This window comes from Anolis sagrei, chromosome X (genome assembly GCF_037176765.1).
Source record: "Anolis sagrei isolate rAnoSag1 chromosome X, rAnoSag1.mat, whole genome shotgun sequence".
Lineage (NCBI taxonomy): Eukaryota > Metazoa > Chordata > Lepidosauria > Squamata > Dactyloidae > Anolis > Anolis sagrei.
Window position 1 is genome coordinate 15,890,704 of NC_090034.1, and position 23,281 is coordinate 15,913,984.

Sequence of the window (23,281 nt, forward strand, 5' to 3'; positions counted from 1 at the left end):
AGAATCAAAGAGTTGGAAGAGACCTCATGGGCCATCCAGTCCAACCCCCTGCCAAGAAGCAGGAATATTGCATTATAGAATCAAAGAGTTGGAAGAGACCTCATGGGTCATCCAGTTATTATTATATTTAATAATAATAATAATAATAATAATATTTAATAATAATATCCTACTCTCTCTTAAAAGCAGGATGTAAATACATTTAATAAGTAATTTCCAAGGCAGAATGCTATGTTCCTTCAAAATGTTGTTTACTGTGTTTTGACCTTTCATAATTTTGGAAAAGAATTTCTCTACCAAGCCTTTCTTTTGCCATTTCCTCCTGCCACTGCTGTTTTGAAATTTAGCAAAAACACCTTATTCATCCCTCTCTGTCAATGAATAAGAAATATGGTTTGTGTAGGTAACCATGAATCAGGCACCTCACACATTGAGGGATTTTGTATTTGAATACAAGCAAACGCTTACTTGTGAGGCAGACTGCCATGGGCCAAATAAACCTAAAAGGACACAAATTCAATTAACTTGTCAATTATTTCAGACTTTTGTCCAAACCTTCCAACTGCCAAGGATATATGCTCGTTTAAACCTTATAGACGAATTTTGCTCTTGCAGCTGTTGGTGCAGTGGGTTAAAACCTTATGCCAGCAGGACTGCTGACCGATTGGTTAGCAGTTCGAATCCTGGGAGAGCGGGTTGAGTTCCCTCTGTCAGTTCCAGACATCCATGTGGGGAGAGAAGAGAAGCCTCTCACAAGGATGGTAAAACATCAAACATCTGGGCGTCCTCTGAGCAATGCCTTGCAGACAGCCAATTCTCTCACACTTCACTTGCAGTTTCCCAAGTCAATCCTGACATGAAAAAAGCTGTTTCTATTACCATGAAATAACTCAAGACTTTAAAGCACAAGTGTTTTGAAGACTGTCTTTTTGGCAGATAAAAATTTCTGGCTTTTCTAGATATGATCAAATTTATTTTGAACGACGACACGTTTGAATGTGTCTTCTTCACAGGCTGCCACTAAGGGATAGTTCCACAACATCATCACAATGTATACCACTTCATAAAATGTTTATTTATTAAGGATGGTAACACAGTATAGGTCATGCAACAGCTCAGTAAAAAAAGAGAATCATGGAAAAAATGATAAGAATAGGACTTGGTGCTGCAGATTGAGGAATAGGTTTATAAAAACGATACTAGTGTTCAAAACTGGCACATCTAAAACTGGCTGAAAGCTGAACACGGACAGTAATTACTTGTAAAAGTGTTTGTATTTTTTAAAAAAGGTTAAAAATTGCCACCAACCGATTACTTCAATTGGACGACGATCACAGGTTTATCCCGACAGTTGCAACACAAAGATTGTTATTTGGGCTTGACACAGCCCTAAAAATGTGGAGCAATTTTGTTGTGAATAATAATAATAAAAACACTGTCTGACACCGAATCACAAAAGCAAGAAACTCTATAGTCAGAAAAACTTGCATTGGCACCAAATACTTTCAGACAAATGTTTTCGGGAGATAAAGAGAGGACAATATGCATTAGCAGACACTACAAGAGAATCGCTATTTTCAACGGGAGACTAAAGTCATATATGGAAACTTTCTGTTATATCTAGTCTGAGTTCAGTTGATACACATTGTTCAGCCTTTGGGGGTGCGAGGTGGGGGGGAAATAAATACAGTGGAATGAAATTTGAAATCAAAAGAATGGTTACCATCCATCAGTCAGCACACCGTCGCGTGCACCAAAATAAAGTTGGAATTTAAAAAGAACCCTTTGAAAATAAGGAAGTGTTTGCACTTATTCCTGGTCATAAACAACCCCACAAAACTTCACTTTTTTTTTTGGAGCTATTCCAATTGAAACTACACACTGAATTAAATTCACACAGTATTAAGTTTCTTTATGTAAAAAATCTTTATACATAGTAATAAAAAAAGATGAAGGCAAGATGCATCAAACAGAAGTCCGCTGGTTCTTCGTCGGTCCTTCAGAGCCTGGTGGCTGCTCTTGGCAGGAGAAGGAAGGAGACTCTCTGTCTCAAGCATCTTCACCTTCCGCTTGTGGTAAGGATTGTTCTGTCTAAGCACCCAGGACGAGGGGTGCCATGGTGGGCTTTGGCACTTATGCTGGCAAACTGAGCTTCTTTCCTTTGAGTACTAGGAGAGAGAATGGGAAAGGCCGTATTAAATCAGCAGAATCAGTCCATCTTATCATTATGCTATAAACAGTGCTGGGCTTTCAGAGTATCAAGAAAAGAAAGGTCCTTGAGCTCCACTAACAAAAGTCAAAGGATGTTTTGCATCAGAGTTATATTTGTTTGAATCAAAAAGGCCATGGATTGATAGGTCTTTACCAAACATGGCACACATACCCTTCATTGTCCCACTTTAAAAAGGTTCAATTACAAAACAAACAAACAAAAAACCCCACTTATTTCAGGGCCAGGGGCTTTAGAAATTAACAAAAGGGATGTCTGTATGCAGTGCTCACATCCAACCACAAGAGAGCAGAATATAGAAAGGATTAGCTACTGGCCTCTAAATATGTTTGTATGTCAATAACCACTTTGAGCAGCTCTTGTAATTGCAGAAGTCAAACATGACTTGTATTAATGTATTGTTGAAAGCTTTAATGGCCAGAATCACTGGGTTGTTGCAGGTTTTTTCGGGCTATATGGCCATGTTCTAGAAGCATTCCTTCCTGAAGTTTCGCCTGCATCTATGGCAGGCATCCTCAGAGCTTGCCAGGAGAAAATGCTTCTAGAATATGGCCATAAAGCCCGAAAAACCTACAACCTAATTACTTGTTTTAATCTCTTGTTATCAGTATATATTAAATATTACAATTTCAAAATATTTTTCCCCCTTTCTTAAAATTCATACATCTTGTTTTGGCGCCCTCTATATTTCTCTACTGTTAAAAATGGTGGAAAGGTAAAGGTTTTCCCCTGACATTAAGTCCAATTTTGGGGACTGGTGCTCATCTCCATTTCTAAGCCAAAGAGCCGGTGTTGTCCATAGACACCTATAAGGCCATGTGGCCAGCATGACTGCATAGAGTCCGTTATCTTCCCACCTGAATGGTACCTATTGATCTACTTGCATTTGCATGTTTTCAAACTGCTAGGTTGGCAGAAGCTGGGACTAACACCAGGAGCTCACCCCATTCCTCAGATTCAAACCACCGGCCTTTCAGTCAGCAAGATCAGCAGTTCAGCAATTTAACCCGCTGCACCACCGGGGACTCAAAAAATTGTATAACTGAGATGCAAAATTTTATGACTGGTGCATCCACACTCTGTGCAACCAGGAAGTGCACACAAGAATTGCATTCTAGTGAAGCCACTTAACAGGGATGACTCATTTCACCTCTCCATTCTAAATATATTCATCACTTGTTATAGTGAGCAATTCGTGCTTATGTTTTCCACAAAATCAGTGCACCCATACAGTTCCTTCTTTCAGGTGAGAAAATAATAGGCAACAGATAGCATACTAGCCCATCCCACTGTGTTCCTTTCAGATACCATTTCCGCTATCAGATTTTAACTCTGCCCATCAGTACAAATGTCAAGAGACTCGAAACCCTGAGCAAAATCAAAATCCTAAGTGAAGAAACCAAGCATCAGAGGCTACCACAGAGGCTAGACATTTTGCAACAATGATGTTTTGTCCTGGGTGTTCCTTTTATATACAGTATGAACTACTCTTATAAATAATCCAATGTTGACTATTTCATGACGTTCATACCATATGAAGGGGAGCAGGGAGTATCTTCAGTACTGACTGAAATGAAGGCATACAAGAAAAAGCAACACAATATATGGAGAAAACATAAGGAGGCTCACATACTGATAAATAAATGCAAGAATTGCTGAAAACAACAAGAGGCAGCCTGTTAGTAAGATACATCACTTTGTCCTAGGATATTAGCATGTACAAGGAAGCTGCATGCATGTACAATGAGGACATTAGCATCTGATGTATTTCATCTCCCACATTAAGAAAAACCAGAACAAACTGGAAAGAAAGTAGGAAGTCTCTACACTAACTCTCATTTTGAGGGTGATACTTTATGGTAAATTCCAACTGTGAACTTGTGTATTTAAATAGTCTGGCAACCTATGAATTTCATAGTGTTTTCATAGACAAGAAACACATGAAAGTTGTTTGCCATATCCTTCCTCCAAAATATAGCTGCCTCTGAAATATATCCTGCTATTTATTGGTGGTTCCCCATCCTAGTACCAACCAGGCCTCACCCTCTTGAGATTCCATAAAACCTGGTGGCTTCAGGGTATTTATGCTTGATGGTAATTTGCATAGAAATACATTTTAATATATGTATTTTACGTAATGTTTTATGATGATGTGTTTTAACTATGCTGTGCCCTGCCTTGAGGGGAAGCAGGTAAGAAATTTATTATTATTATTATTAACACAAAAAGATGAGTCCACAGCAGACACTCTGCTGGCTGTTATATTGGATCACACATTGGACACTTCCCAAGTGTCTAGGACTGTGTGATGTATCGGCGATGGCCTTTTGCAGTTGGCAGATGGTAATTTTGTCAGCGCCAATTGTGTTTAAATGCAGGCCAAGGTCTTTAGGCACTGCACCCAGTGTGCCGATCACCACTGGGACCACCTTTACTGGTTTGTGCCAGAGTCTTTGCAGTTCGATTTTAAAATCCTCATATCGTGTTAGCTTTTCCAGTTGTTTCTCTGCAATCCTGCTGTTGCCTGGGATTGTGACATCGACGATCCATACTTTCTTTTTTAACACGAATGTGAGGTCAGGAGTATTGTGCTCCAAACTTCTGTCTGTCTAAATCCAGAAGTCCCAGAGGACTTTGGCTTATTATTATTATTATTATTATTATTATTATTACTACTACTACTACTACTACAACATACACTGTTAATTCTACTATTTAGCTCTACCTAAGACATCCAGAACTACATAACAGGAAGACTATACATCATGGCTTACCTTTTGTAACATACAAATAGAAGAAGTCACAGTACAGGATAGTCTGGACCACACCAGCCACAACTGCTATGAGATCAAAGAATCCCTCAAAGTAGTAGCGCCAGATCCAATTGATAAGGTACAAGGCACGGTACAGGCCCAAAAAGAAAAGGTAGTGAGTAGTGATGGTCTCTGCTTCCCCAGTTTTACTGATCATAAAAAGTTGGGGAAGAATAGCAACAGACTCCAAATAGATGGAGAAGGTCCACAAGATCTGGAAGAACAAAAGAATCATGTTCACGTGATACTATCTTTCATATATTTTATGCAAACATGCACATTCATTTACTTTGCTCTATAAGCAACACACTGCCATATTGAAATTCCCAACTCCTATGTGAAATCCCACATAAACCAGGAGGACAGAAAGACTTTTGTCTAATGTTGCAAAATGGAAAAAATCCAGCAGTTGCACATCAGTAGTACTACATGTCATGCTAAATACAAAAGATGGACTTACTCTACCACACAATACCAATTATCCACTTTGACAGTGCTGTAAACTAGTTCACAGTCTTAAGCAAAAGTGTTGGAACTAAGCTGAGCAGTGAAATAGCAGTAAACCCTACTTTGCCATTACTCCACAGTGATCATCCTCAACTTTGAGATAGTAAAAAAGGGAGAAATCTCTTAGTGAGAAGACTCATATTTAATAATCACAGCTGGGAAAATCCAAAGCCACCATTAATTAACGATAGAAGTAAGAAGTGTGTTAAGACTATCAGAAAGTTTTGAAATTTCACGATAACTTTAAATCAAGACAGATTTTTTGTTGTAAAAAGTTAAATTCTCCAGAGGACATGTCTCTGTGGAAATGCTGTCTGTTCTGGCAAGTATAGTGACCTGAGATAGTTTGTAAGTGGTTTATTTGTTGTGTGCCTTTAAATCATTTCTGAATGTTGGTGCCTCGAAGGCAATCTTATTACATGATTCTCTTGAAGAGATTTGTTCGGGGGGGGGGGGGGTTACTTTTGCCTTCATCTGAGGCTGAGAGAGAGTGATATATCCAAGGTCACCCAAACTGGTTTCTATGGCTGAGCAGGGATTCAAACCCTGTTCTGCAGAATCATAACCCAATGATCAAATATCTGCACTGTATTTTATCCCACTTATCAATGAAAACAATTGTTCAAAATGCTTAAGACATGAGGTTTTTATACAGCATTTTTGATTTGATGATGTTTGACCTTTTTACTCAACAGTGTGTAAGTATTTCTTTCCATATAATTAAACCCATATAAGTATTTCTTTGCATATAATTAAACCCATTTGGATAACAACATATATCCATTTACATATATGTAAATATGCTTGCTATGTGGCAGTATCATCTCTGTTTGCGGAGATCTAATGTAGTTCTATAACTGGTTTCTATTTACTTATTACAAAGTCAATCAATAGCTAGTCAAACAGTAACAATTCTCCCTGTCCCTTTGGTGTCGTTATGTATTCTGATCTTGTGGAAGAGAAGGCTAACAGGTATCATCATTGTCTAAGAAAGAAATAATAAATACTGCAGTATGGACTCATACACAGATCAGCTAAAAGAAGAGATGTTATTGCCTGTATTTTCCACTCCAACTTTAAAAAGAAATACAAATTAATGAAGGACCTGTAGTTCCTCTTACATTCTCTAGATGGCACCAAACACTGTGCAAGATCATTTTCTCACTGTTTCAAACAAACTCTGAAGCATGAAACTGAAATCCTAGGTCTTTTTGTCTAATTAAACGTAAGATTACACTGTAATTCCATTAGTAATAACTGCACTTATGTTTTTGTATGGAATCTCTAGGTGCAAGTCAACCACTATAGAAATTGAAGAAATTGGAAGACCATGAAATACCTAGAAAGAATAGGTCCTCCAGTGCAGAAGTTAATCACAATTATTTTGATTTTTAATTAATATTTCTATGTTTTCTAAAGCTTTGTAGCACATATTGTTTTAACTATTTTGGTTTACCTTATATTGTAAGTCATTTTGGTTCCCACAGTGGATGAGAAGTGGGATATAAACAAACGAATTAATGAATGAACAAAGGTAAAGGAAGGAAGCCTTAACCCAGTGTTTCTCAACCTCGGGGTGGGGACCCCTATGGGGGTCACGAGGGGGTGTCAGAGGGGTCGCCAAAAACCATCAGAAAACATAGTATTTTCTGTTGGTTATGGGTGTTCTGTGTGGGAATTTTGTTCCAATTCTATGATTGGTGGGGTTCAGAATGCTATTTCATTGTGGGTGAACTATAAATCCCAACAACTACAACTCCCAAATGTCAAGGTCTATTTTCCCCAAACTCCACCAGTGCTCACATTTGGGCATATTGAGTATTTGTGCCTAGTTTGGTCCAGATCCACCATTGTTTGAGTCCACAGAGTTCTCTGGGTGTAGGTGAACTACAATTCCAAAAACTCAAGGTCAATGTCCACCAGACCCTCCCAGTATTTTCTCTTGGTCATGGGAATTCTGTGTGCCAAGTTTGATTCAATTCTATCATTGGTGGAGTTCAGAAGACTCTTTGATTTTAGGTGAATTATACATCCCAGAACTCCAACATTCCCAAATGACAAAATCAATCACCCCCAACCCCACCAGTATTCAAATTTGGGCATATCGGGTATTTGGGATTTAAAAATACATCCTGCATATCAGATATTTACATTATGATTCATAATAGTAGCAAAATTACAGTTATGAAGTGGCAACAAAAATAATGTTATGGTTGGGGGTCACCACGACATGAGGAACTCTACTAAGGGGTCGCAGCATTAGGAAGGTTGAGAAACACTGCTAACCTTATAACTCTATATCAGTGAGTGATTAGAAGAGGGCAGAATTCTCTGCAAAGTACAGTTACCCTAGTTTTCTTTGTATCATTTCAGAACCAAACGCTTCATGTAAAACACTAACCTCTAGAGGAGAGAAGTCATGATTGACGAGAAAAGACAGGCCGCCAACGGGAACAACAAGAAACTCAATTCTGAATGTATCGTGGTTTCCATCATAAGTAGCCTTGAATTTCATGTAGATCAGGTAGACTGTGGCATACGAGCAAGCAATGTAGATTAGCTGAAAAGAAGACGCAATGGAGTTATCAAGCTTTTAATCTCTGCTTCCACCCCAAAACAGCATTTTATACATACAATACAGAACAAAAGGGATCTTTGTGGATTGTTTGAGTAACTTGTTCCATGCTCTGTCCCATTTGCTTGGTTCCATTCACCAGCATGTAGCACTGGCTACAACTGAATGTACAAATTTATTATCCATTTTTTTCTTATGATTGGCTATTTCATATTATATGGAAAAAGGTGATCTTCTCTTTCCATACCAACCCACGGATAAATTTTGGCTTTTTTCAGATGTTTGAAAAAAGGCTAAGAACAAAGGTCTGGAGACCATGAATCCCTCTGAGGAGCGGTTTAAAGAGCTGCGTCTGTTTAGCCTCAGGAGAGAAGGGGACATGAGAGCCATGTATAAATATTTGAAAGCATGTCAGAGGGAAGAGGAAGCATGCTCATTTTCTGCGGCCCTGGAGACGATGGATTCAAATGACAGGAAATGAAATTCCAGATGAACATTAGGAAGAACCTCCTGACCATAAGAAGAGCTGTTCAGCAGTGGAACTTTCTGCCTCTGAATCCGGTGGAGGCTTTCTTCTTTGGAGGTTTTCAAACAGAGGCTGAATGGCCATCTGTCAGGGGTGCTTTGACTGTGCCTTTCCTGCATGGCAAGGGGTTGAACTCGATGGTCCATGTGGTATCTTCCAACTCTATGATTCCATGATCACACTTCAAATGTCATAGTTTGGAAAAAAAACTCACAAAATTCAGACACTAATGAGCAAAGGAAGAGAACGTCCAGAGACTAAGACTGTAAATGAAAAGTCAGCTAGAGGTAAAAACCACTTAAAAACACTACATTTGATGGCACAGGAAGACTCATTCATTCTGGACATGTTGGTTACCATTTGCAGTTTATATATTAACTTAAATACTTAAAACAATCCCCTGCTTCCTGAAGGACCAGGGTACTTCCAATCAAGTGTGATTTTAATCAATCACATACTGTGGCTTGATAATTATTTATTTATTTATTTCAAAGTTTTGTATACCGAGCTTCTCAACCTCGTCGAGGGACTCAGCCGGGTTTACAGCCATAATACAGCTAGAATACTCTGAAGTTTTCAAATCATATCATATGGCATCACTATCTCTACAGCTATTGTTATTAGCAAGCATAAAATGTTTAAGCCATAGTACATTTATTCTTAGAAACCATGGAGCACTTGCCCAGGCCTATAATCTAATACAAAAAATACAAGAGATGGGGATAGTAGAACAGCAATGGTAGTTAATAAATTCTCTGGAGGGACAATACCCATGATTAGAGAGTAATATTGTACTAGCTGTTCCAACTGCTGCTTTTTGGAGCCAGAATGAAGAATTTCAACCTTCCTGGAGGATTGCTTTCTTGTAAAATCAGGGCCAGGTTGCACTAGATGTTTTAATCTTTAAGATCCCTTCAACTTGAAAGCTGTTCCTGGTTCTTCCTTGTGACAGGCACAAAGTGTGTTTGGGCCACAACCTAAATTATCATCATAATGCTGCTTTAGTATCTTGGAAAAGTATTTCAGAGGTAGTGAGCTGCCACATATCTTCCACATCACTTAATAATACTGATACTTTAAAAAGAAGAGATCCATTTGCTATTTTTGGATCTTCTGCAAACTTTGAAATGGAGGTTACCTTGAGGAAATTGGGTTTCATTACACTCAAGACAAAAAAAAATACTGCACACAGATTTAATTAAAAAAAGAATGAGTGACTTGCTCAAAGTCACAGAAATGGTAAGAGCTGAAATCCAGGTCAATGTCAAAAGGAAGCAAGATCCTGCTAGACCACTTCCTGTAATCTCTCACTCTTGATCATGCTGTCTGGGCAGATGGGAGTTTTAGGCTTACATCTACATACTCCCCACCCGATCCAGCCCATTAAGCCACAGTAGGTGCAGGCCAATACATGCATTTCCCAAGATTATCACCTGCAAATAACACTTATGGGTTTACTAAGCCCAAAGTAAGATCAGCATAAATTAGCATTGTTTCAGTAGTACTGAAGCAGGCACTCATATAGAGAAAGCAGCAATCAGATTAACAATAATGATACCAGAGAAAATTACTGAGAGCAATAGGATAACTACCAGACCAGTATCCATGGATGTCAAGATCCATTCTATACAATGGTGTAGTAAAATGGCTTTCTTTATATAAAATTATGAAATCAGGGGCTGCTTTTTTGGATTTTGAGGAGGGGGTACAATATTTTCAAACTACAGATGATTGAATCTGTGGGACTGGATTTTCATAATCAAGAGCAAGGATGAAGGAAGGGGGAAAGGCATCAACAAGTTTGGCTCAATTGTTTTGCTTTTGCAAAAACAAGGGGAAACGGATTCGATGTGTTTAATCTTGGGGAAAAAGATTTCAAAACTGTCTAATACCTGGGGAAACTGACTGTTCCTAAATCAATGTTAGACAGAACCCAGGCTCACGGGATTCTGTTTTTATTAAACTAAAACCCTGTGGTCAATCAACTGGAGGCAAATGAAAAACAATAGCTCAGGCTGGCAAACCTACGCAAAATGGGTGCCTCTGAGCAAAGGCTTGGCCCAGGAATTTGTGATCTGTACCAGAACAGTCCTTTCATACCTCATCACCATGGGATCACAACACTCTGAATAAGGTGTCTTTCAGTCTTTCATTCTTCTTATTTATTGTACTATGACCACTGGGTGTAGCCAATTAGACAGAGAACTTTGACTGTTACAAAATAAATGGACTAACAAACACTGATAAGCACATTTTGTCAGAGGCAAACAGACAGTTTGACTCAAGCTTCTCAGTACTTTTCAAAGCATCTGTATTTATCATGATTTGGAATGTGTTAAGCCTCCATCTGTACAGTTTTATAACCTCAGCAGCATAAAGCCTCACAAATTTTGACTGGGCTTGATGGGGTTTTTTAAGCATTTTTAAAGCATTTTCTCTCACCAAAACAATAATTTACAGACTACTCTCCACTTCCACTTTACTCAACCCACAAAGCACTATGTAATAAGCTTCACTGAACTAGAGATGTCCAATTGTAGGTCTCAAGTTGTTTCTAGACTGCAACTCACAACAATCCATCACCATGTGTTAGGCTAACTAGGAAGGCTGAGAACTGCAGTTCAAGACTGCATGGCAAGCCACAACTGCACAAAATATGTAAACAACAAGAGTACGGAATACTCCAACTAGCCCTAAAATTAGTATAGAAGACCAAACACCATTAGGCCAATAATGTCGAGCCACTCATGAGACTGATTTTTCCACATGTTATGGTAAAACTCTAATTAATTAAATAAGGGACATATACATGGGGGGGGGGGTGGTGGGACAAAATGGGCTTGGCAGAAAGGATCGTCTTCTTTATTTTCCTGTGAAAGAAAGCTCGAGAGCAGAGCTTTCAGAAGGTCCGAGTTGCCCTACTGATGCTATAACCTTGGCATCACTTTGTCTCTAAAATCTTTCACAGCTCAACTTTAAAAATGATAGAAAGTTGACAAACATAAAGTCTGGAAATGTTTACAAAGCAGACAGATGTCAACAAACAAGAAATTAAGTGCAGAATATGGAATTTTATTAGCAGCACCAGATGAAAATGGCATGCATATCTAAGAATGGCTCAATGTAGGTAAAGAACCACAGAAACAGAGGAGTTGAGTATACCACAATAAAACCCAATGACCAACTTGTATGAACAGCACAAGGATTGGCAGCTGTGACCTTTCAAATTGGTCAATTACTCCCATTAGCCTAGGCAGCATAAGCAATGGTGAAATATTATATTAAGATGCAGCTCAAACATATATGGGGCTTATGCCAACAACAAAACTACTAAAAGGTAACCCATGGTAATCATTTGGCCCTCCAAATGGTTTTGGACTACCAATCACAGCAGCCCTAGTCATCACTGGCAGCAGTAAGGAATTCTGGGAGCTGCATCCCAGCAACACTTGAAGGACATTAAGATTTCCCCCCTAGTATTGGTGGGGGAGAGGAGAGAAATTAAAGGAGGAATTTAATTTCACTCACCAAGGCAATATAACAAAGCATCTTAAAAACCTTTTCCAAAAGATGCCAACCCTCTGCCAAGGGGGTGTTATATGCCTTCAAGTCATTTGCAATTTATCGTAACCATATTATGGGGGTTTTTTTTACAACATTTGTTCAGAGGGAGTTTGTCTTTGCATTTCTCTGAGGATGAGAGAGTGTGACTTGCCCAAAGTTCCATGAAGATGACCATGCATCAGAAATTGCTTAAAGACATTAAACAATACAAGCCAAGCAGATTATCCAGGTGTAAAATGAGAGAAATTTTCTAGCAGGAAATCACATATGGCTCAACATGCACACAGATAAGAAGAAGTGGAAGCATTTGTAGCATTTTAATATCATTCCTGTTGCTGCTTCTCATTCCATTTATTAACATTAATTTTAAAAGAAATGTGGCATGGCTTATTGTATACTTACTTTTTATCAGGAATGAAAGCCCTCATTTTAGTAGCCATTAATTAAATACATATTTGGTGGTGGTGGTGGTGGTGGGGGGGATTGCCCCACCCTTCTCTTATTCAATGAACCATACCTTCATAGAAGTGTTATAAAGTGAAATGAATGAAGTGAAGAGATCCAGATAACGAGTGGTGAAGACCAGTCCAAAAAGAAGCTGACTTTTCCCAGATATACCTAGATCAACGAAGAAAATATTATGAGAAAAGATATTTAAAAGCCAAACTGTGTAAACAAACACAATTAATTATAAAAGGGACTCTATGTTCCCAAAGGAAAGCAGAATGCTATGGGGCAAGTCTAAATTCGGCCATTGAAACAGTGGGCCCTAGTAGTGATGATTACTCTTGGATCTTGGGTGCAGTATAAAGGAGCATTATTGCTTGCAGAGTATCTTTCTATCCACCAATTCCACAAAGAGTTTATTTTGCTGAGCAGGAATCACTGTGGATTAAGGCTGACTATCAGTAAGGGGATCTGGCAGGATTTTTTCAAAATCAGCAATGGGAGTTTTGCCCATCTTATAATTATCACTGGGGATTTCACACCATCTTCAGAGAGCCAGCATTTTTTATGTAGGCTAAGGATTAAGGCACATAGAGAGCAGCTCTGTGCAAATGAACTTGCTTTATAAGAAGGCCTGAGATCCTCTGTTCTCAGTGCAGTAGGTGAAACTGATACATTCATATCCTCATGTCATTCTTCTCTAGCTTCCCATCCATTGTGTGAGGCCACATTACCTCTCTTCTGATGCTAAATAAAGGTGTGGTCTTTTCTAGTCAGCTCTCTTTCATTCATTCACTCACCTCCACCAGGCTCACAGTCATCTTACTAGTGAGACCCACTAGTCCTGATCCCAGTCTGTGAGAAATCCCCATGGAAACAGCTGCCAAGCCCTATGTCAGTCCACTTAACCCCAAGCACGCATCATCCATGGGGAGCTGCTTAAGAGGGACACTGTGGCTTGATGTTCTACCACTGGCCGTTATCTAGTGCACACTGATATGCCTCAAACTTCCACTGATCTGTGTCAACAATTGAAGCTGTGTCAAACAAGCCATTAACAATCCCTTTCCCATGACAGCAAATTCTCCGGTCACATTTTTGTAAAGATTCTGTCTCACTGGGTGCAAAATAAAGATTGATTACAAATACATGCCTCATTACATTATCATAATGTGATGGCACATGCCCTCGTTTATTAGCTTTGTTCCACACAGCTCAGTGGAAAACAAAACTTTCAAACCATATTTCAGTTTGATAAAAACTTAATTCTAAACACTCCTAGTTAGAGGAGAGGGGGATTATTGCAGCATCCCTCTTCTGCTAATTAAATGTCAGTATCAGCATTCCTTTCAATAAATATGATACAAGGAGAGAGAGGATGAGGAAGGGTAGAATCAAATCAGAACCACATATCTAGCATTATGTAATAGTTATAATTACCAGGCAAGATAGCTAAGGGAGATACTTCTAAGACAAGAAGTACTAGGTAACAATTGTTCCCAGATGAATTGGCACAGTGTCCCTGCTGCCTCATCTCTCACACTGATTGTTTTAGAGTGACAGTAGTTGTTGGTAAGACACTGCTAATAAGACACCTAAAAGTGTAATTGTCCAATACCAAGGTGGAAAGGATATAAGTATGACTGATAGGAGTGATCCCATCCCATGTTCACATATTTCAGTTAATGCTACAGCTACCTTTGTTGCTTTTGTACACTACCAGGTACCTTGTATTTTCTTTCATTGAGCCCTTGAACAATTCAAATCCCTATCACTTTAACTTATTATAATATCCAGTTTCTTCATTGTAACGTTTATTCAAAGTGGGGAAAGTAACTGAAAGGAAGCGCAACTGTAACAATGTGTCCCATGGCAATTTTGTTTCTCCTAAATAGTTTCTCACTCAGAAAAGATTGTTGCTATGCAAAACAAATACATTTATCAGGCTGTATAACTGAGTACCAGAGAAGGTTTAACTGCAAGCATCAAATCTGCATAATTGTGTAAGTTATCAACTTGTTCTAATGTCTCTATATACAGATCCTATCTGTATGATACCACATTCACAAAGCTGATACTGAATTCCAGGCTATTCTGCTATTTTTGAAAAGATTACATGTATTTTAGGGAATATATAGGTGTTAAGAAAGTCCAGAATAAGGTCCATCTTTTTCTGGGCTTTCCAAGCATGAATATGACTGCACCCCAATTATAATCCTATACTTACTAAACAGCAAAAGCCAGACTTACATCTGAGCAAGAATGCCACCGGAACAGGTTGTAGGGATGTGGCTGTGTTCTGTAAATCATATAACCGTGTCTCCCTATACTAGGAACAATTAATTATAATCCTCAATTATTCTGCATAAGATGCCTCCAATTTTTCAGATTCTGGTTGCTTGTCTGCTGCAACACAAGTCTGCAGCTTTAAAAATCAGCTCCAGTAAAATACCGACTGATTAGTCAACTGTAACTTATCCATTTTGCCACCAGACAGCATTCTGTCTTCCTTACAGAATTAACTCTTCCAAGCAGAATTACAAACACCGGCCAGTTTAGAAAAGCCGTTGGACACTGGAACACTGTCCAACATCAAATCATCCACAAGGATGAACTGAAATGCTAAATAACTGAATTGTGACAAATTGGCTTTAAAAGGAATCAAAGTACAGAAGGGAAAATGACAGCAATGCTGGCAAAAAAAATTCTTTAAAACGTTTAATAAATATCAATGAGGAACTGGTCTTTCTATTAAAAACAGGTACAAGAGTGCAGCAGGAACATAAGCCGTAAGAACATATCTCGGAGTCTGCCACACCTACAGTTAGCTGCCACGTCAGACTAGGCCAGGAATCCCAATTGAGAGCCTATTCTCCCAAGCCGGGATTCAGTCATTTGCTTCCAGTTTCAACTGCAATCGGTAATGCAAGTAAAGGAGTCTGCCAAGACTTTGAATCAAATTAGATTGCCGTTTAAGCTCTTCCAAAAGGAAGAAAGAAGTGAAGAATCACAAAAGTTTACAAAGGCAGGCCCCAACAACTCAGGAGCATACTTTTGAGAAGTGCCAACTCTGCATGAGAATCTGCAACACTTCTGTTCAGCAGGATAACTTTGGCTATGCCATAACTCTCATTTTTTCCAAAATTATTTTTCTAAGACTATTGGCAAAGAATAGCAATGTCTTGATGAGGACAACACAGCTCCAGAATTTTAAAGCTGTAGCCTTACGAAAGCAAGCTAATGATTATCTTTGATTCAAAGTCCGTTCATACTATCTATGCACATCAGCTCCGTAAAGAATAAGATACAAGACAAACTGCAGAGAAAGAAGTATGCATACTTGCTTCATTTGTCTTAACACAGAAGAAAACAATGTTAGAGCACTACAGTATCTTTTGTGCTAGTATGTTACATCCCTATGTCTATTTAAAATATTTTCAAAGAATCAAAGGAGAGTTCTTGTGGGTTTTTTCAGGCTATATGGCCATGTTCTAGAGGCATTTCTCCTGACGTTTCGCCTGCATCTATGGCAAGCATCCTCAGAGGTGAGGTCAAAGGAGACCTAAATACCGAGTTAAACTGGGCCCCTTCCACACAACTGAATAAAATCCCACATTTTCTGCTTTGAACTGGAACATGTGGCAGTGTGGACTCAGATAACTCAGATAAGCAGATACTGTGGGATTTTCTGGCTTGATATTCTGGGTTATATGTCTGTATGGAAGGGCCCTGAGGCTTGCCTAGATTTTGACCCCTTTTCAAACTCAGCTTCAATTTCACCTGCAGTGCAGATCCTTGAACATAAGACTAACCAAATTCATTTTCCAATGAGTTAATTCATTCAGGATAAGTGTGAGTTTCTATTACAAGCATCTAAGAGCAAGGATCCTCTGAAGTGTACAAACTGTTTTATATTGAAACAATGGTCCCTTCCAGACAGGCCCTATATCCCAGGATCTGATCCCAGGTTTTCTGTTTATCCCAGATTATCTGGCAGTGTGGACTCATATACTCCATCTTAAAGCAGAAAACCTGGGATCAGATCCTGTCTAGAAGGGCCCAATGTTTCTGAGCACTGACATGCTTTCACAACAATTCCCTTATTTTCAAAAACTGCATCCAGTGGGGGAAAACTGGTATTTCTACAGACACCTTATTTTCCTCAATCTTCTTAAAAGACAAAGCTGTCAACTTCAACCTCTTTTCTAGTGTATCAAAGGCTGCAAAGTGATGATCTCCCTACTCTACAAATATATGGGTCACAGCACCATGAAAGAAACATCTTTTCCCATTAAAAACCTAAATTCCAAGGTATTGTCGAAGCTTTCTCTGTGGAACTTGGGCGAGTTGCACATTTCCTCTTCTCACAACAAACAGAAGAGGGAGGTCAGGCCGAGGTGGACTGGCGAGACACAGGGCCCAAGGTCATCTATGTAGCTGAGCTGGAATCTGACACTCACCTGGCTGGTCCAGGTCCAACACTCTGCGGTTACATCACATTGACTGCCTCAACAGTACCCACAAAACCTCACCTAACAGAGACTCCCCTTTCTACATAATCTCTCAGGAATATCTTTCATGAAATTCACTCTTGGAAACTGGCATTTCTTACTACTACCTACTTATCAAAATAACCTTTCCCTAAAATTCCTACAAAGAAGTGAATGGACCGCTTTCTGTATGTGTGCCTTCAGATCGGCTGTTGGGTTTGGGTTACTTCAGTGTTTGCATAGGAAGGTTCAGGCCCCTTCTACACTGCCATATAACCTAGATTATCAAACCAGAGAACCTGATTTGAACCAGATTATCTGAGTCTGCACTGCCACATAATCCAGTGCAAAGCAGATAATCTGGATTTTTATGGCAGTGTAGAAGGGGCTTCAGAGGTGGGCAATGATTAGGGCTGTAGCTGTGGTTTTCCCAGTTCCTTCTACTGAGAGACAGCTGATTGCCCCTGGAATTCTCTAAGTATTGACCATAGCTGAACATGCTTAGCTTTCGGGGTCAGATGGAATTGGGCGCCTTTAGGGCATCAAAATCTCCCCACAACTCTGGAACTCCCTTGCCCAGGGAAGTCAGAATGCCTCCCTCCCTGATGCCCTTCAAATGGCAGGTTAAACCCCCCCCCTTTTTTTTTTTACTCAGGCAGGCTTTTAAAGAAGGTGTTAAAGATCTAGTCAGGAGCGGATGTCTTTATATGATCTTAATGATGTTTAATACTTGTATATTTGAAGATTTTGAGATGTATTGCAGTGCTTTTAAGTTGAGACCTGCTTTGAATGTATACAGCTTCCCACTTGGGTGGCTCTAGAGCAGGCCTGGGCTACCTTTGGCCCTTTGGATGTTCTGGACTACAACTCCCACAATTCCTGGGAATTTCAGTCCAAAACACCCAGAGGTTCGAAGTTCACCCAGGCTGGCTGTAGAGAAAGGAGAGGGCCCCTATCTCCCACTTTGCCTGAAGGGAAGGCCTCAGGCCCCTTCCTTCTTCTTCTTAGGTGATCCCTCATAGTCCAAGGATGATGGTCCCCCAAGTGTAGGGTCTTGGAGGTGGGCCTGTAGGTGGCTGTGGAGCCCTATTGTTGATCTGCAAGTTCTCCCACAAACACAGCCCTTCCACCAGTCTTATATCCCAGAACATCAAGGCAGAAAACCCCACAATATCCGCTTTGAATTGGAATATATGGCAGTGTGGACTCAGATAACCCAGAAGATCCATGAGGAAGTTCCTTCAGGGGCAAACCAAGAATGGGCAACTTGGAAGTCCCTGAACAGACTCAGAAGTGGAGTGGGTAGAACAAAAGACAACCTGGAAATATGGCACTACCTAAAAGAATCCCACACTTTGTGTAACTGTGGAGCAGGACAGACAACTCAGCATCTGTATGCTTGTCCACTATGCCCTGCCTCATGTACAGAGGAAGAATTGTTGACGGCTACAGACAATACCATTGCTGTTGCCTGTTTTTGGTTCAAAAGATATTTAGCCACCTGCGCTCCTTCTATTTTTTATCGGTTTTATACTAATTTATGCAATGCTTTTGATATGAAATAAATAAATAAATAACCCAGCTCGAAGCAGATATTGTGGGATTTTCTGCCTTGATAGTCTGGGATATAGGGCTCCCAGACTGCTGGATCAAATCCTACATTATCTGCTGTGAACTGGAAGAGATAGCAGTGTGGACTCAGACAACCCAGGGCACTTCCATACAGTCCTATATGCCAGAATATCAAGGCAGGAAATTCCACATTATCTGAGTGTGGACTCAGAATAACCCAGCTCAAAGCAGATATTGTGGGGTTTTCTGCCTTGATATTCTGGGATATAGGGCTGTGTGGAAGGGCCCTGGGTTATCTGAGTGCACACTCAGATGATGTGGGGTTTTCTGCTTTGATATTCTGGGATATAGGGCTGTGTGGAAGGGCCCTGGGTTATCCGAGTGCACACTCAGATAATGTGGGGTTTTCTTCCTTGATATTGTGGGATATAGGGCTGTGTGGAAGGGCCCTCAGTTCAAAGCAAATATTCTGGGTTATAGAGCTGTGTGGAAGGGCTCTCAGATTCAAAAGAAATCAAATATACTCAGTTCTTGTGGGTTTTTTTCGGGCTATATGGCCATGTTCTAGGCATTTCTCCTGACGTTTCGCCTGCATCTATGGCAAGCATCCTCAGAGGTGAGGTCTGCTAGAGCTGGGAAAAAAGGGGTTTATATATCTGTGGAATGACCAGGGTGAGACAAAGGGCTTTTGTAAGTTGGGCTAGGTGTGAATCTTTCAACTGACCACCTTGATTAGCATACAATGGGCTGACTCTGCCTGGAGCAAACTCTTCTTGAAAGGTGACTAGATGTCCCCAGGCACAGTCAGCCCATTGTATGCTAATCAAGGTGGTCAGTTGAAAGATTCACACCTAGCCCAACTTACAAAAACCCTTTGTTTCACCCTGGTCATTCCACAGATATAAAAAGGTAAAGGTAGTCCCCTGACATTAAGTCCAGTCATGTCTGACTCTGGGGTGTGGTGCTCATCTCCATTTCTAAGCCAGAGTTGTCCGTAGACACCTCCAAGGTCATGTGGCCGGCATGACTGCATGGAGCGCTGTTACCTTCCCGCTATTGATCTACTCACATTTGCATGTTTTCGAACTGCTAGGTTGGCAGAAGCTAGGGCCGACAGCAGAAGCTCATGCCGCTCCCCGGAATCGAACCTGCGACCTTTCGATCAACAAGCTCAGCAGCTCAGTGCTTTAACCCACTGCGCCACCGGGGACCCCATATAAACCCCTTTTTTCCTAGTTCCAACAGACCTCACCTCTGAGGATGCTTGCCATAGATGCAGGCGAAACGTCAGGAGAAATGCCTCTAGAACATGGCCATATAGCCCGAAAATCCCCACAAGAACTGAGTGATTCCAGCCATGAAAGCCTTCGACAATACATTAAATCAAATACAGGTCGCAGAAAATGATAATGACAGGGAGAGGGCAGGATCCCCAGTCATTGCTCTTCCAGGCGTTTTGGACTACATCTCCCAGAATCCCTCGCAGTGAGCCAACCTAGATGGGGCTTCTGGGAGTTGAAGTCCCAAAGGCGGGGCACCGATTGGGAGACCTCTATGAGGAAGAGAACCTCACTGAAGGGGCAGAAACGTGCTAAGGGAAAGCAGGCCCACACCCTCCCCTTGCCTTCCCTCAGAGGAGCCTGAAAGAGAAGAGACAAGGCCGAGGCCTGCCCTCTGCCCTCACTCCCTCATTCCCTCACTCACCGGCGCAGGAGCGGGTCTTCCAGATCTTGAGGAGCAGAATGATGATGGCAGCCAAGTGGGAGAGGTCCCCGGTGAGGCGGAAGACGTTCATGGCGACCACGGCGGTTCGAACAGAGGAGCCGGCGAAGATGGCGAGCGCTCAGCGGGCACCGAGCGACGTGGCCCGGGGACGTGGCCAGAGACAGCCAGCGCGGGCGCGGGGCACGCCGGGAAAAGGCAGCAATTACCATACGGAGAGAGGGGAGGGCGGGGGGCGGGGCAAGGCAAGCCACGCCCACCCCTCGCCTTCCTTCGCCGCGGTTGGGCGAGGAAGGGAAAGCGCGCGCACGAGCCCTTCTCTTTCCGCGCAGGCGCACACGCCGTCCAGGCCGCGCCTCCTCTCCAGCAACGCGCATGCGCAATAGGGACAGCCTGAACTCCAGGGTTGTCTGCTCTCTGACTTGTGCATCTGGTCATAGAATCATAGAATCAAAGAGTTGGAAGAGACCTCATGGGCCATCCAGTCCAACCCCATTCTGCTAAGAAGCAGGAATATTGCATTCAAATCCCCCCTGACAGATGGCCATCCAGCCTCTGTTTAAAAGCTTCCAAAGAAGGAGCCTCCACCACACTCCGGGGCAGAGAGTTCCACTGCTGAACGGCACTCACACTCAGGAAGTTCTTCCTCATGTTCAGATAGAATCTCCTTTCATAGAATCATAGAATCAAAGAGTTGGAAGAGACCTCATGGGCCATCCAGTCCAACCCCATTCTGCCAAGAAGCACGAAAATTGCATTCAAAGCACCCCTGACAGATGACCATCCAGCCTCTGTTTAAAAGCTTCCAAAGAAGGAGCCTCCACCACACTCCGGGGCAGGGAGTTCCACTGCTGAACGGCTCTCACAGTCAGGAAGTTCTTCCTCATGTACAGATGGAATCTCCTCTCTTGTAGTTTGAAGCCATTGTTCCGCGTCCTAGTCTCCAAGGAAGCAGAAAACAAGCTTGCTCCCTCCTCCCTGTGGCTTCCTCTCACATATTTATACATGGCTATTAGGCTTGGGTAACAATGGAAAAATTTGGTTCTAAACTCGTTTCGTTGTTAGGGGGGCCCTTGCGTTTCGTTTTTTAAAAGAATTCCGAAATTTTCCTTTAAAAAAGTTCAAAATATACGAAATTTCGTAAAATTACGAATCGATTCGTTAATGGCGGACGCGATTGCGCAATATGCAAAGAAACCCCTCCAAATGGGACAGGGGGAACTTCTGAAGCTTCCCTCTCCCTCTGTTGTTGACTGTTGGTGTGATAATTTATTTTTTATCATTGATAAAACAAACAACAACTATAAAACTTGCACCAGACATACGGAAATAATTACGAAACAATTACGAAACAATTGCGAAACAATTTTGAACCAATTACGAAACAATACGAAATAAATTGGAAAAATTGTTTCGATTTTTAATTACTCCTCACAGTAGTCCTACATGGCTCAATATTGGATCGTAAGCTAATTTAAATACGAATTAATAACGAATTATGAAATTAACGAACGAAACCGCCCAAGCCTAATGGCTATCATATCCCCTCTCAGCCTTCTCTTCTTCAGGCTAAACATGCCCAGCTCCTTAAGCCGCTCCTCATAGGGCTTGTTCTCCAGACCCTTGATCATTTGAGTCGCCCTCCTCTGGACCCATTCCAATTTGTCAATATCTCTCTTGAATTGTGGTGCCCCGAATTGGACACAATATTCCAGGTGTGGTCTAACCAAAGCAGAATAGAGGGGTAGCATTACTTCCCTAGATCTAGACACTAGGCTCCTATTGATGCAGGCCAAAATCCTGCATTAATGCATTAACTGGTCCTGTCCAGTTAATGCATTTTGACACCACTTTCACTCCCGTGGCTTTTAATGCTATAGGATCATAGGGATTGGGGTCTGCTAAGGCCCTAATCTATTCCTCTATTCCGCTTTGGTTAGACCACACACGGAATATTGTGTTTAGAGTGCCTTGTAGGTCTTTTTCTGAATGTGCACAGACGACGTTGCCATCAACATACTGGAGTTCTATAACAGATTTATAACTGAATTATATGGCAGTGTAGACTCACATAATCCAGTTCAAAGCAGATCATGTGGGTGATCTGCTTTGATAATCTGGATTACATGGCAGTGTAGAAAGGGCCTAAGACACAGGAATGGATTCATATGGCAGGAGGAAAAATTCCACCTAAACATTACAAAGAACCTCCTGATATTAGGACCTGTTTTGGAATTTAGTGGAGTCTTCTCTGGCAGTTATTATCAGAAGCTGGATGGCCATCTGTTAGGAGTGCTTTGATTGTGTGTCCCTTCGTGGCAGAAGTGGGTTGGACAGGATGGCCCTTGGGGTCTCTTCCAACTCTATAATTCTATGTTCTTATTGAGTTCCCTTATAGATGCCATTCAGAGGAGAGAGAAAATTCCTCCTCTTTAGCTGTAAAAATACAATACTTTAAGTGGAAGGCAGGCACCTGTGGCCTTAATGTCATACTGAAATCATGGAGGAATTTAAAAGGGTCTGGCCCTGAAGGAGAGACCCTGCGGACCCACCAAAGAGGGCTCGCTATAATGGTGAGCAAAGAGAAGCCCAATTTAAAAGGTTTTTCCTAAGTTCCCAAAAGAAATCTCACCAAAGCTGAAGGAAGTGCCACCGAGATTACTTAATTGTGATTCAGCTGAAAAGGATGCAAAGCAGCAATATTTCACCAAGCTGAGCATAACATGTGTACAAATAAAAGCCTTTTTTATACAGAAACAGAGTTGCCAGGTTTGAATCTCCCATTCCTCGCCCCTCTGCCAGCTCAATGATGTTTGGGAGAAGGCTTGGCCACCT

At 41.1% G+C, this 23,281-nt stretch overlaps 1 protein-coding gene across 1 annotated transcript; it reads right to left on the reverse strand.

Moving 5' to 3' along the window:
* Nucleotides 1-1,054: 1,054 nt before the first annotated feature.
* On the reverse strand, nt 1,055-20,643 carry LOC132782020 (ER lumen protein-retaining receptor 2). Its single transcript, XM_060786659.2, has 5 exons — nt 20,429-20,643; nt 12,733-12,833; nt 7,952-8,110; nt 5,005-5,257; nt 1,055-2,168 (listed from the first exon to the last, which is right to left on the reverse strand). Exons 1-5 carry the CDS (start codon nt 20,517-20,519, stop codon nt 2,134-2,136), a joined length of 639 nt encoding a protein of 212 aa, XP_060642642.1. The 5' UTR covers nt 20,520-20,643; the 3' UTR covers nt 1,055-2,133.
* Nucleotides 20,644-23,281: the final 2,638 nt, after the last annotated feature.